The sequence below is a fragment of the Nipponia nippon genome, unplaced genomic scaffold (genome assembly GCF_047370975.1).
Source record: "Nipponia nippon isolate SJK-2023a ecotype South Korea unplaced genomic scaffold, ASM4737097v1 scaffold_1, whole genome shotgun sequence".
Classification (NCBI taxonomy): domain Eukaryota; kingdom Metazoa; phylum Chordata; class Aves; order Pelecaniformes; family Threskiornithidae; genus Nipponia; species Nipponia nippon.
The window spans coordinates 105,857,059-105,870,319 of NW_028262290.1; the positions used below are offsets into that span (position 1 = coordinate 105,857,059).

Sequence of the window (13,261 nt, forward strand, 5' to 3'; positions counted from 1 at the left end):
ACCACTTTGGGGACTCAACCACTTCTCTGGGCAGCCTGTTCCAGTGCTTGATAACCCTTTCAGTGAAGAAATTTTTCCTGCTATCCAACCTAAACCTCCCCTGGCACAACTTGAGACTGTTTCCTGCCATCCTATCACTCGTTGTAAAGGACCGATAGAAAAATGTGGTTTTTGTCTCGACATTGCCGCCGTAGCGCCATCCAGCGTCGTGCTTCGAAAAGACCACCTTCTCCACAGCTTTAAGAACAACAACCTCGTGCGCCTGCGCACAGACTAGAGGCGCGAAAAGAGCCGAGGCGGGGACAAAAAGGCGCGAAAAGAGCAGAGGCGGGGGCAGCACATCCGTGGCGAGCCGCACGTACGCATTTGTGATCCGCGCATGCGTGAGCCCCTATGTAAGGAGCACACGTGGCCCTCGAGCGGGGCGGCAGCGGTGGCGTGTGAGAGACCATTCCTTCTGTTCCTGCACCCTCAAGCCTTCCTCCCCCCCCCCGCTTCGGTCCCCGACGACGCCCGAGGCCACCGGAGACCCAGCAGAAGATCGTCAGGACTCGAGGTGGTGGCGATAAACTCCTCCTTTTCTTTCTTTCTCTTTCTCTCTCCCTTATTCTTTTCCCCTCCTCCCTTGCCCTCCCTCCTCCCTCCGTTCTCTTCTCCCCTCAAATAAAAGTAAAAGGTTGTATGACATTTGACGGATTCCAGCGTCTTAATCTCGTCCTTGGGATCGTATCGAAACCTCCCCCGACATTGGATCGGGACATTTAATTGGTGTCACGGACAGGATCCCTTGAGATAAGAGTGTCATACAACGTTATGGTGTGCTGAGCGATTGTGTGTGAACGAGATGTACAAATAAGTACGAAGTGAGTGCGGAGTTCCGATCCGCGGTTCTGCTCTCCCGCGAGGGAAGCAGCCGGAGACGAACGAAGCGTAAGGAAGGAGTGGGTATTGAGACCTTTGCACTGAAGCGCGTGTACTAGTTTGTGATTTGAGCTCCTGAGGGAGGATAGGGGAAACTTGAATTTTATGTTGTGACCCCCTCAGGATGATATCCCCTTTGTAGGCTCTCCTCTGTCTCATAGTAGCTGATGGTCTGGCCTCCTGGGGGAGTATAGGGGAAGCTTGAATTTTTCGGTGTGACCCCCTCAGGACGATATCCCCTTTGTAGGCTTGTCTTTGTCTCGTAATAGTGTGCGGATTGGCCTCCTGGGAGCGTATAGAGGAAACTTGGTCTTTTTAAGGTTTGACCCTCCTGGGACGAATTCCCCTTTGTACGACATGGCCACCCAAAAGGCAGGCGATTTTTGTGAAGAGACGGAGAGATTATATGAGTTTTTAGAAACGTACCGCTCTCGCCCCTCACCCCCAGGACAAGGCTGGGCTCGGGACCACTGGTTCCAACTGCAAAGTGTTATGGACCGAATAGCGGTCTTACATAGAGAAGCTAGAGTAAAGAAAGGGAAGGGGAAAGCCATCGTATGTGCTGTGTTAGGAGCGTGTCTGGCAGCGGCGGTGGAGGATAAGAAACGAGCGCCCTGTCCATCGGAGGCTCTGGCCGCTTTGTTGCAAGCAGCAATAACACCGCTGCGAGAGCAACTACTAGAGACTAAACGGGCGCTAGAGGAGGAGAAGCGCCAGAATATGATTCTGAAGGAGGAGCTGAGGGTTCAGCTCCTGAGGGAGGCAGACACCCCCACTGAGGCGGAGGTAATGCTGGAAGAGAAAGGGGTACGCCAGATTTACCCCCAGAAAGATCTAAAGCGATTAAGGGAGACTGTGGATAACCGCCCCCATATGTGCCCGCTGGTAAAGACAGAATATATATACGAGAACGATAGTGACAACCGTCCCCAAGTTGTAACGAAAGAAATCCCTTTTACCACTACCGAATTGGCTAAGCTCCGAAAGGACTTTGCTAGAACAGCAAGGGAGTCCAAAACCGAATATGTGTGGAGGGTATCCCTGTCGGGGGGGGGGGGACGGGATCATGCTATCGGAAAAGGAAGCAGAGGGGTATTGGGGCCCCGGCGTCTTTCTCACAACGGGCGATCGCCGAGCCCCATGGTCTCTGACCCAGAGGGCTGCATATTGGGCGGGGGGGCTGAACCCATTGGAGAGGGGGGATCCCCTAGCTGTAACTGGCTCGGTCGAGCAACTACTAGAAAACGTACAAAAGGCGGCTTGCCTACAAATGATGTACGACTGGGAGCTGAAACCAAATCTAAGCTCTCCAATGTTGTTACCTGTAGACCCCGAGCGGCTGACGCCGCTAATAAGAGGACTCCCTGACTCGCTAAAACCTATCGGGATCCGGTTACAGGGGAGAATTCAAAATGTGCCTCGCGAGGAGCGAATCACAGCTGCCCTGGAAGGAACGGTAACCCCTGAACAGCGGCAGTGGGGGAGAAAGGTGTGGACCTGGGGGGAGATAGCCCAGGAACTAATAAACTATGGGAGAAAATATGGGCCAGTAGGCAGAACTTAGAATAAAGTGGAAACTAGGGCCGTGCGGACAGCGGAGCCGGCAAACAAACTGCTGGCTCCTTCAGGGGGAAGCCCCGACCTAACAAAAAGGGAAAAACCCCTGCTTCGACAAGAATTGTGGCAGAAGGGACTGCAAAAGGGTGTGCCCCGAGACCTAATGGATGGGCTCCCCACCAAAAAGTTGGAGCTCCTGGTGTGGAGGTGGTCTGGGCAAGGACCCCCTCCCAAACTGAACCCGCCTTCTGCACCAGCGTTGGACAGGGAGGAGGGGTTTAAGAAGGACAAAAAGAGTGTTGGGAAACTAAAACCTCCGCCCTCTCAGGGTGAGGAGGGAGGCGGAGGGTGGATGTTCATCAGACAACTCACCTGCAATAATAAAGGAGACCTACTAAACCCCACCAACCGGGATGGGCTGAGCGGGTGGGGGAGGCAGTGGCCAATGTCAGCAACCACTGGGGTACAAACGGGTGTCCGAAAATTGCAGCATTTTTGTCCACAAGCCCCAACCATGGTACCCGTCTCTCAAAACTCTAATACTCCCAGTGCATCATCTTACTCCCGTGGCCAGCCGGTCCTGGTTGAGCTTCCCACCATGGGGGCTGTGCCTCTGGTATTAGATACCCCTCTAAACAAACATACATGGAGAGCGAAAGGTGCCTGTGGGAGAACCAACAAAATCCACACCAAATGGATTATTCCCTCCTTCTAACCCAAGGAGCGAGTTTTGTTCCTGTTTCTGTTTTTAAGGGCGGCGATATGACCACGATGCACCTGCTACTTTGGATCATTTTAACTCAGGGACACCTCCATGAAAGTGATGAACGACCACTCCCTCTACCTTCCCCTCCTCCATCCAACCCCTTCGAGAACAATGAGTTCGTGTTATTAGCGAAAGCCGTGAGTCAAACTTTCAATCTGAGCCACTGTTGGGTTTGTGGCGGACCCCTAGGGCTATCAAGTTGGCCGTGGACATCCGCGCCTCTCACCCCAGACCAAATTGTAAGCAAATATAGCAAAGCCGCAGACGATCCGTGGGATGACAGTGGGACCTGGCCAATTCAGTTTCCAACGAAGGGGCAATATTGTTTGAATCGCACCCAGAAAGGTGGGGTCGAAGTGGGAGAAAGCAAATGTCAATGGACTCTGACACGTAAGCCCCTTGACAAGGAAAAGGACCTGTGGGTGTGGCTTAATGAAACAGGGCGTAACCAGGGGTTTAAGGGATATTGGTCAAGCAAAAATGAAACCTTGATTCTCCAACATTACAAACAAACTTGTAAATGGAGGGGTACTTACGGGGCTTGGTATTGTACTGGCCGAATAAGGGATGGGGCAGCCACCTTTTTCAGCCCTCTGGGTGACAAAGACACAACTTATTTTCAGTTTCCACCGGGGAAAGATGGGCCATTTGCTCAGGGAAATAAAGCCAAAAAGGGGCATTATTGGATTTGTGGGAACACAGCATATAAGTTCTTACCCACAGGGTGGTCGGGAGTTTGTTATATAGGGATTATAAGGCCCCTCTTTTTTCTCCTGCCAGAAACTGGTGGACTCCAACTAGGCATAAAAGTGTATGATAACCTCGGGGATAGAAGGATTGCCCGTAAGACGTGATCTACCAAGATAAATTTAGGTGGGACACAAAAATGAGGAAATGACAAATGGCCCCCTGAGCGAATAATTGAACACTATGGGCCAGCAACCTGGAATCCTAACGAGCCCATTGCAGGGGCAAGAGAACCGATTTATAATCTAAATCGAATAATTAGACTACAAGCAGCCCTAGAAATTATCACCAACAAAACTGCTGATGCCATAGACCTATTAGCTCGACAATCACAACAAATGCGCATGGCAATCCTTCAACACCGTATGGTTTTAGATTATTTATTGGCTGAGGAGGGAGGGGTGTGTGGAAAATTAAATATCTCTAACTGCTGCTTAGAAATGGATGATGTGGGAGAAGTAGTTCTCCAATTGACCCAAGATATCAGGAAAATAGCCCATGTCCCTGTTCAAACCTGGAGTGGTTGGAACAGCGATTTGTGGCCCTGGTTACCAGGGGCACCCTGGGTGAAACAATTAATATTGTATCTATTATGTGCAACTGCCACCTTACTGTTCCTACCCTGCATAATTCCCTGTTTTATTCAATTAATTCGACATGTTGTGTCAAATATGCAATTTGTTACCAGCCCTCCACCTGATGGTGTAACAAAAATCCGTACCATCTGTCAGCCACAACCTACCTCCGTACCAATCATCTAAACCCATTCCCAATTCCTCCTGAAGGAAGAAATTGCATATTGCCAGTTACTGTTAACCCCATTCCTAATGTTTGTCCTCCAAAGTTGAAGAATTGTTAAAGTTGTTCGAGAATGAGTTTGCATTGAGCAGTACCCCATTTCTTCTGTGTTAAGATGTTCCTTCACCTAAAACAATGTTGTTCCCTTCCTCCTTCCCACAATTTTCCTCCACCCTTATCCCCAACTCCCTCAACTCCCGTTTTCTTCCTTTCCCCCTTCTTTCCTCTCTCTTTCTTTCTCTTCCTCCTATGCCACCAAGCTGCAATGTCGAGCCACGGGGTGGTGTAAAGGACCGATAGAAAAATGTGGTTTTTGTCTCGACATTGCCGCCGTAGCGCCATCCAGCGTCGCGCTTCGAAAAGACCACCTTCTCCACAGCTTTAAGAACAACAACCTCGTGCGCCTGCGCACAGACTAAAGGCGCGAAAAGAGCCGAGGCGGGGACAAAAAGGCGCGAAAAGAGCAGAGGCGGGGGCAGCACATCCGTGGCGAGCCTCACGTACGCATTTGTGATCCGCGCATGCGTGAGCCCCTATATAAGGAGCACACGTGCCCCTCGGGCAGGGCGGCAGCGGTGGCGTGTGAGAGACCATTCCTTCTGTTCCTGCACCCTCAAGCCTTCCCCCCCCCCCCCCGCTTCGGTCCCCGACGACGCCCGAGGCCACCGGAGACCCAGCAGAAGATCGTCAGGACTCGAGGTGGTGGCGATAAACTCCTCCTTTTCTTTCTTTCTCTTTCTCTCTCTCCCTTATTCTTTTCCCCTCCTCCCTTGCCCTCCCTCCTCCCTCCGTTCTCTTCTCCCCTCGAATAAAAGTAAAAGGTTGTATGACATTTGACGGATTCCAGCGTCTTAATCTTGTCCTTGGGATCGTATCGAAACCTCCCCCGACATTGGATCGGGACACTCTTTAATTGGGAAAAAGAGACTGACACCCACCTTACTACAACCTCCTTTCAGGGAGTTGTAGAGAGTGACAATGTTTCCCCTCAGCTTCCTTTTCTCCAAACTAAACAATCCCAGTTCCCCCAGATGCTCCTCATAAGACTTGCTCTCTAGACCCTTCACCAGCTTTGCTACCCTTCTTTGGACACACTCCAGCACCTCAATGTCCTTCTTGTAGTGAGGGGCCCAAAACTGAACACAGTACTCGAGGTGCGGCCTCACCTGTGCCAAGTACAGGGGTACTATCACCTCCCTGGTCCTGCTGGCCACACTATTTCTGATACAGGCCAGGATGCTATTGGCCCTCTTGGCCACCTGAGCATGGTACTGGCTCTTATTCAGCCAGATGTCGACCAACACGCCCAGGTCCTTTTCTACCAGGCAGCTCTCCAGGCACTCTTCCCCAAGCCTGTAGCGTTGCATGGGGTTGTTGTGACCCAAGTGCAGGACCTGGCACTTGGCCTTGTTGAACCTCATACAATTGGCTTCAGCCCAAGGATCCAGCCTGTCCAGGTCCCTCTGTAGGGCCTTACTACCCTCCAGCAGATCAACACTCCCACCCAGCTCGGTGTCCTCTGCAAACTTACTGAGGGTGCACTCAATCCCCTCATCCAGATCATTGATAAAGATATTAAATAGAACTGGCCCCAATACTGAGCCCTGGGGAACACCACTCATGACTGGTAGCCAACTGGATTTGACTCCATTCACCACCACACTCTGGGCTTGGCCATTTAGCCAGTTTTTTACCCAGTGGAGAGTGCACTTATCCAAGCCATGAGCAGTCAGTTTCTCCAGGAGAATGCTGTGGGAGACAGCGTCAAAGGCCTTACTAAAGTCCAGGTAGACAACATCCACAGCCTCTCCATCATACACTAAGCGGGTCACCTTGTCACAGAAGGAGATCAGGTTAGTCAAGCAGGACCTGCCTTTCATAAATCCATGCTGGCTGGGCCTGATGACCTGGTTGTCCTGTACATGCTGTGTGATGACACTCAAGATGACGAACGTGTTCCACTCTAGATAACAATTTGGCCATTTAGGTAAGTAAAGTTCCCACTCATGTGTTATAAGGACTTGACAACAGATTATTGGGAGATTCCAGAGGCAAAATTAACAGCTCCATATATAGAACTTAAAAAGTATTATGAATGAAGGGTGGAAGGAAACTCATTGTGAACCTCCGGGTAATATCTACAGTTTTAATGTTAATGAGATATTGCTATATTAAGAATAGATATAGCATTTATATGCTAGAAGGAAGCCTCACTAGGCACCTGAGTTGTTATCCATCTGTAGTAATGAGAGCTATGAGCATTTCTGACATTAAAATTTCATTTATTCAGGTCTTACTGAAAAATATGGGAAAATTTTGTTACAAAATGTCAAGAAAATGGGTGGAATCCTAAAAGAACCTCAAAAAAAATCCTAAAATTATGAGTGTGCATTGCATTAGCAAGAAAAGTAAACTTTTTAAAGGATTAACTTTTAAAAGAATGCTTGTCCCAGGCAATGGGACTAAACACAGTGTCCGCCTCATGGAGTTTTCCAGTTGGCTTTTCCACTGGAAATGATAAAATGTTGCAACAGAGAATCAAAAAAGTATTTAAAAAAGGATGTGTGGGGAAAATGTATGTCTTTCCTGTAAAGAGGCTGGTTTGTCGTTTTTAATTGTATTTGACATACTTATAACTAGATCTTGCATTTCTTTTTTTAAAAGGACAACTGAGTTATGCTGTGCAAGTATACCACAGTAACCACCTACTTGTCTTCAACTAATATACCACAATAAAGCAGTCTCTGGTAATGTTTCTACTTAAATACCACAGAAATGCTTCTCCCTGTTGTATTTTGGTTTCTGTAAAAGTGGAGTAGCCAGAAGTGTCCTACTTTTGGAGACAGAATGATTTTTCCATTCATTCTGATAAGTCACTAGAGGCTATTGCAGAAGGTCACATAAGCTCTGATTTTGCTTTAGAGTCGAAACTTCCCTTTTTCTGTGTGATCCGTGTACATGGCAGTTCAATTACAGAGGATACACCATAAGGAATTGTACAATATATATGTTATGGTGCTGTGAGTTGCAGTGAATCTGTTGAAAAACCTGAGGCCAAACAATCCTTAAATTAGTTAGGAAGCAATGCTCTTTTTTTTTTTTTTTTTTTAACTGCTTGTTACAACCCCATCACTAGGACTCAACAGTCTTTCTTTTCCTGAAATAATTAAAAAAAATGGGGAATAGCTCTATTCACTCTTTGCAACACAAGAAAACATGCCAGTATCTGTGCTTAGTAGTGTAGATGAGGCAATTAAGTGTTAACAGTTATATAGATGCTCATCTACTGGGAAAAGGAGGCCAGAATTTGCAGCTGAACTCTACTGTATCACAAAAGTGATATTCCCATGTGATTTTTCACGTCCAGCATTGATAAAAGATCTAAACCTTGCTGACACAAGATGAGACTTTGCTTTTGCATTTAGATACTTCTGCATCCTGCAGGGATAGAAAGTGAGGAGAAATAAATAGATGCAATAAAAAATTACTTGAGTAGGGGAATAATAAATTCTATGTTATATATACTACCTGTCACACAGAGGGTCTTGTCCTAGTCAATATTTTTTATTACTGCATCTAAGATAAAGGCTTAACATTGGTAATAGAATAAAGGGGAGGATTCCGGAGACTTTGGGAAAATTTTAAAAATTGAAAAAGAAACAGATTAATAACTTGGGAAGGACATAGAAAAAGGGATTTGCAATAGACAAATGAGAGTCATTCATGTGAGGTCTTTCAGAATTTAGCTGAATCAAGACTGTAAGCCTTTTCAAAACTTAGAAGCTGATATGAAAGAACGTAGACCTGAAAATCTGCCACACTAACACTTAAACTGAAATTGCCACTACATTAGTATGCGGGAAAGAAACTGCAAAAGAGCTTCTCCTCATCTTCTAATCCTTCCCAGACACTGGAAATAATCCATGTGTATAGACAGCCTTCAAACGACAGAGGGAAACATGCTGGAGAGGAGGCTGAAGCTGGTGGTCTCCACACAGACCAACAGAGCAGGCTGGTGTGGAGGGGGAAAGATGCTTCTAACAGCTACCTATAAATGTTTAGCTGACATGTTTTAGATATTTTTGTATTAGAAAAACTGCTTTATTAATGCTTCTTTGAATAAGAACTGGCAAAAGATATTGTAATTTCAGGCACATGTCTACTGTTTTTCCAGATAGTTGTATTTTATTCATTACAGATAATGTGCTACAAACAAAGAAGGTCTGGAATACCTCCACTTGTCTGGCTTTTTCTGTTAAATTTATTTGTGTGGTCTCTTTGCTATTTGCCTACAGTACCTACCTACCTAGCTATCAATAAAACATCTGGTAATCATTCGAACATTTGCATCATTCAATTTTCCATCAAAGAAACTGCTACAAATCTGTATTGGGAGATGCCCAATGTTTAATTTAAAACAGACATCTGTAGCAAGAAGAGTGCCAAAATATGTTGTAATTGAATTAACATTTTTACTTGCCCATTTTTGAATATGCTTTGATGTCCTTTAATTTCTAATACGTACTTTTGAAATGGCATGTCTCGATGTTTTTGAGAAATGATAGTATGCAGACATCATAGCAAAAAAATCAGGTTTATTTGTATCACACAGAATTTTCTCATCTTTACCCCTAGAAGACTACCTTTTTGCAATAGACTAGGGCAAGTCAATGCCTTCTGAACAGTATATCATTGAACACAGGAGGGGAAACTGTTAGGAATTGTAACAATTGTTTCATTAAAATTCACGAGTGAGATAGGTCACTCCAAGGTGGGGCTGGAGAGGCCTTAAGGGTTCAATCCTTTTTGAGATGCCACAGAAGAGAGGACAACTTCAGTTCATCCTATTTGTAACTCTGAGAATGATGCTTACAAGTTTCATCTGTTAAATCCTGAGTAGCAAGCCACAGTTCTTGAGCATTCTGGATAGAAGTGACCCAGGCATTTTCATCAGAACATTTGGTCAGTATATGCACTTCGTCAAAATCCTTCATGGGAAAGATCATCTCATCAACAAAAGCTTAGAAATTGCCAAATATTCTTTTTGAATCTTTTAAATGTTTTCACTTTTCATTCCACACCACATTCTTCACTCAAAATTTCAAGTTATACTAAAAGAAGTTAGAGAGAAGAAAATATTTTATCTGATTTGTAGCTTTTTCCAGATGATCTGTTTGCAACACTATCAGGTTATCTTTTCCATTTCTTTCCAGCTTCCATACAAACTCTGGATTATAACAACTGCAGAGCAAATTTTGCCTTCAGATGCGTGCAAGCTTTTCCAGTAAACTTTCACATCTCCTTGTGAATTCAGCCAGCTATAGTGAAACTTTGTCACCCATCTATTTTTTTTTCATTTATTTTAGAATGTCTTCTTTGTATAGACCATCAACCATTCAATATGATAATGGCAGCCAGATTAATATTCAAGCACTGGGAGAACATTTCAGATATTAAGTACATGATAGAAACTCCTGCTCCTATCAACAAATTATCATGAAATACAAAGCTAAAGAGTAAAAGAAGGACAGAAGTTACTATCAGGCTAATGTTAACATTTTAGTTTGTGTATCAGCTAAAAAAAAAACTTTTTATGCCATGGGAAGTGATAGACATTTATATGTAAACACGTAGAAAACCACAAAGTGCATAAATAACCTTATCTGAATTTATAGTCTGAAACTTTCAAGGCCTCACCCTCTTCCAGATTAATTTCTGAAACTACTTGGTCCTCCACCAGCGCTATTCCTCAGCAGTATAGGCAAGAGTTACATCTGCCTGGCCTCGTGGGGATTTTCAGAGGAGTCTGAAAGTTTCAAGTGAGCTATTTAGCACTGAGAACTCTCATTTTATAGTCCTTTTAAAGATCCAGAATTCTTTTGACTGGAAAACATAATATATGTTTTTCGTGTAAGTAACAGTTTATCAAAACACCTTCAAGGTCAATTTTCTCTCAACTGGAAAGGTAAAACGTTTGTGAAAAAGTTTACAAAAGCATTTCTATGTTATTCTAGCAAATTTAATAATAATAATAATAAAACAAATTTTATGCTGGGCCCACAAGAAGTCATAGATACCAAAATTATGTCTAATTGCCATCACCAAGTCCTGTGCTCTGCGGCTTCCAGTCCTGAAAATGGTGAAGAAGTAGATGTCTAACCCAAGCCATGGAAGAATTCACAAATGTAAGGACTAGGGGAACCAACATGCTGATCCCCCTGCTCTCCTACTGGACAGGGTTCTGAGCCAAGGGGCAGCCACAGCGAGAGGGGAAGTCAGCCCGTTTTCTGCCTGAGGATGTGCTAGCAGGAACCCTTGTCTTCCTCATGCAAACTCCATCCTTCCACAGGGGCACTGTGGCTGCTCCACGGATGGCCCTACCTGACAAGAAGTAATGGCCATCGGGGGAGAGAGAGAGAAAGTATACCTAAGAAAGCACGGGTCTTTGACTTCATGTTTAGCCCATGGGTGGAATAGCATCTGTGAGTGTTTACGTCTTTTATATTAAAGAGTTTGATGCAGATATTTAAACATTTGAAGTATGTCGACAATTCCAGTTAGCTATATGTTTCAAGGAAAGTGTTCTGTGAGAGTATACCAGCAAACATTTTCTTGTTTCTTCTCTTTCAAACAACTGAGACAAATTTAGCTGGAAAAAAAAAATGCAAAATCATTTTTTATCTGAGATATAAAATTGTCAATTTTTCACAGAACTGACTAAAAACAGCCTATAAATCTGCATGCAAATATGTAACCATAACTAACAACCAAATGCAAGTTTAACTTTTTATTATTAGTATTCACATGCTTGTAACAACTCTTGCCAAATCAAAATCTGATGGAATTGGAATGATCCAAGATATATGCACCTTAAAAATGCAACAGCCCTATAAATGACTCAAAACTGCCTGGAAAAATTAATTGTGTTGTAAAGATATTGTATGGAAAACATGGTGTTTGATATTATCAAACAAAGTTTGGCATAATCTAATAATTTACTAGGTTACTAGCTACTTAAAACCTCTATCATGGCAGAAGTTTAGAATGTCATCATATATTGTCAAAACCTGACAGTAAACACCTCCAAATTATGTTACTTTTAACCATCTTTTTTTTTTTCTTTTAAGATAGTTCTCTAAACAGAAAGCACTTCCTCTGAATCATGAGTGAGGTTTTGGATTAGATCTCTAAGCAGCAAATACCACTATTAGAGAGCTTTAAGGGCAGATTCTAAGCCTTTGGAAAAACAAAACAAAAATCATATTGACTTCAGTGGATCAAAATGCCCCATCTACTCTTTGCTACCACTATGCTATAGATTCAACATCGTGGCATTTACCCAACTTGCTATTACTTGCTGAATAAGTCAGCATATCTTAAAGATGGTAACAGAAAAACTAGATGAATAATTTGCCATTGTAGATAAGAAAAGCTGGACTCTTTCTGTAGTCAGGGAACTACTCATTATTTTAAAACACCAGAAAATTTTCTCTGCTGCACTTAGGGTGTTTCTCAATCATTAAAATAGTATCTTTTGAATTAATTACTGTACAGTCTTGAGTCATTCCTTATTGGATGAATCGGAGAAATATGAACCACACTCAGAGAAATATGAACCACTTTTGCATCACAGTTTTCAGACAGATGAGGATCAAATCCAGCCTAATGCAGCTATAAGCTACTCATTAATCACCAAATAATGGAATTAACAGTCATGAGTCGTGAAAAATTTTGTGAAGCCACTGTAATGCTTTGTGAACATGGTTGAACACAATTGCAATTTTTCTTCGGAAAGCAGTGAGATGGGATTGTACAAGGTATCGAAGGTCGGAATATGGACCCTGGAAAGACCAAATGAATGCCCAGTTTGATTTACTTTGTGTTTTCTAGTGATTGAAACAACACATTTTATCCATTGGGTATGTCTCAATATGCTTTCTAAAGACCCACCTCCCATCTTGGAGAATTCTGCAATACAGCTTTAACTAACAAGTGACTTACATGGCATTTTCTGTAACAATGACACTTCCCTGTGTTTCCACTGACTATTTCCAGTGCAAGTCAGTCTTGTGTAATACAGTTCTGTCATCTAAGATGAAGCACTCCAAAAGACACAATTCATCTGTGGATACTAACTAATGATTGTTATTTATGATTTGGAGGGATAAGCAATATGTTCCTTTTAAATGAAAGAGAACAAAGAAGACATGTGCCCTCACAGACATGGTTTTAGAAGATCTCTTGTGTACACATTGATTGTGTTTGTTTTAGAATTTAAATTTGTGTTTTAGTCTTGCATTTTTTTTCTTGCCATTTGTTTGTAAGTGCTGTGTAGACAACCTTATTTCCAGAATTTCCTGATGTCTGAGCCTTCTTTGCTCTTCAAGCTTAAATAACCTTTTTTTCTTACATGTGTGCAATGCAATATATGTTATGCCCAAATATGCCCTCCTGCTGGTTTATATTACAACA

At 43.7% G+C, this 13,261-nt stretch overlaps 1 protein-coding gene across 2 annotated transcripts; it reads left to right on the plus strand.

Annotated features, from left to right (window-relative positions):
- Positions 1-462: 462 nt before the first annotated feature.
- Positions 463-5,531, plus strand: LOC148057539 (endogenous retrovirus group 3 member 1 Env polyprotein-like). Of its 2 annotated transcripts, XR_015700054.1 has the most exons (3): positions 463-556; positions 2,250-2,410; positions 3,232-5,531. XR_015700054.1 is itself a non-coding variant. In XM_087737669.1 (2 exons), the coding sequence occupies exons 1-2, from the start codon at positions 2,192-2,194 to the stop codon at positions 4,096-4,098; spliced, it is 1,086 nt and encodes a 361-aa protein (XP_087593795.1). In that variant the 5' UTR covers positions 2,099-2,191; the 3' UTR covers positions 4,099-5,531. The 2 variants fall into 2 exon arrangements, 1 of the variants encoding a protein (XP_087593795.1); XM_087737669.1 differs by lacking the exon at positions 463-556 and having other exon boundaries at positions 2,099-2,410.
- The last annotated feature ends 7,730 nt before the right edge of the window (positions 5,532-13,261 follow it).

Excerpts from the sequence above, each read along its gene's own strand:
- LOC148057539 (XM_087737669.1), top strand. The coding sequence starts at position 2,192 with ATGATGTACGACTGGGAGCTGAAACCAAATCTAAGCTCTCCAATGTTG. Across the intron at positions 2,411-3,231 it reads AGCGGCAGTGGGGGAGAAAG|GGCGGCGATATGACCACGAT; the intron begins GTGTGGACCTGG and ends TCTGTTTTTAAG.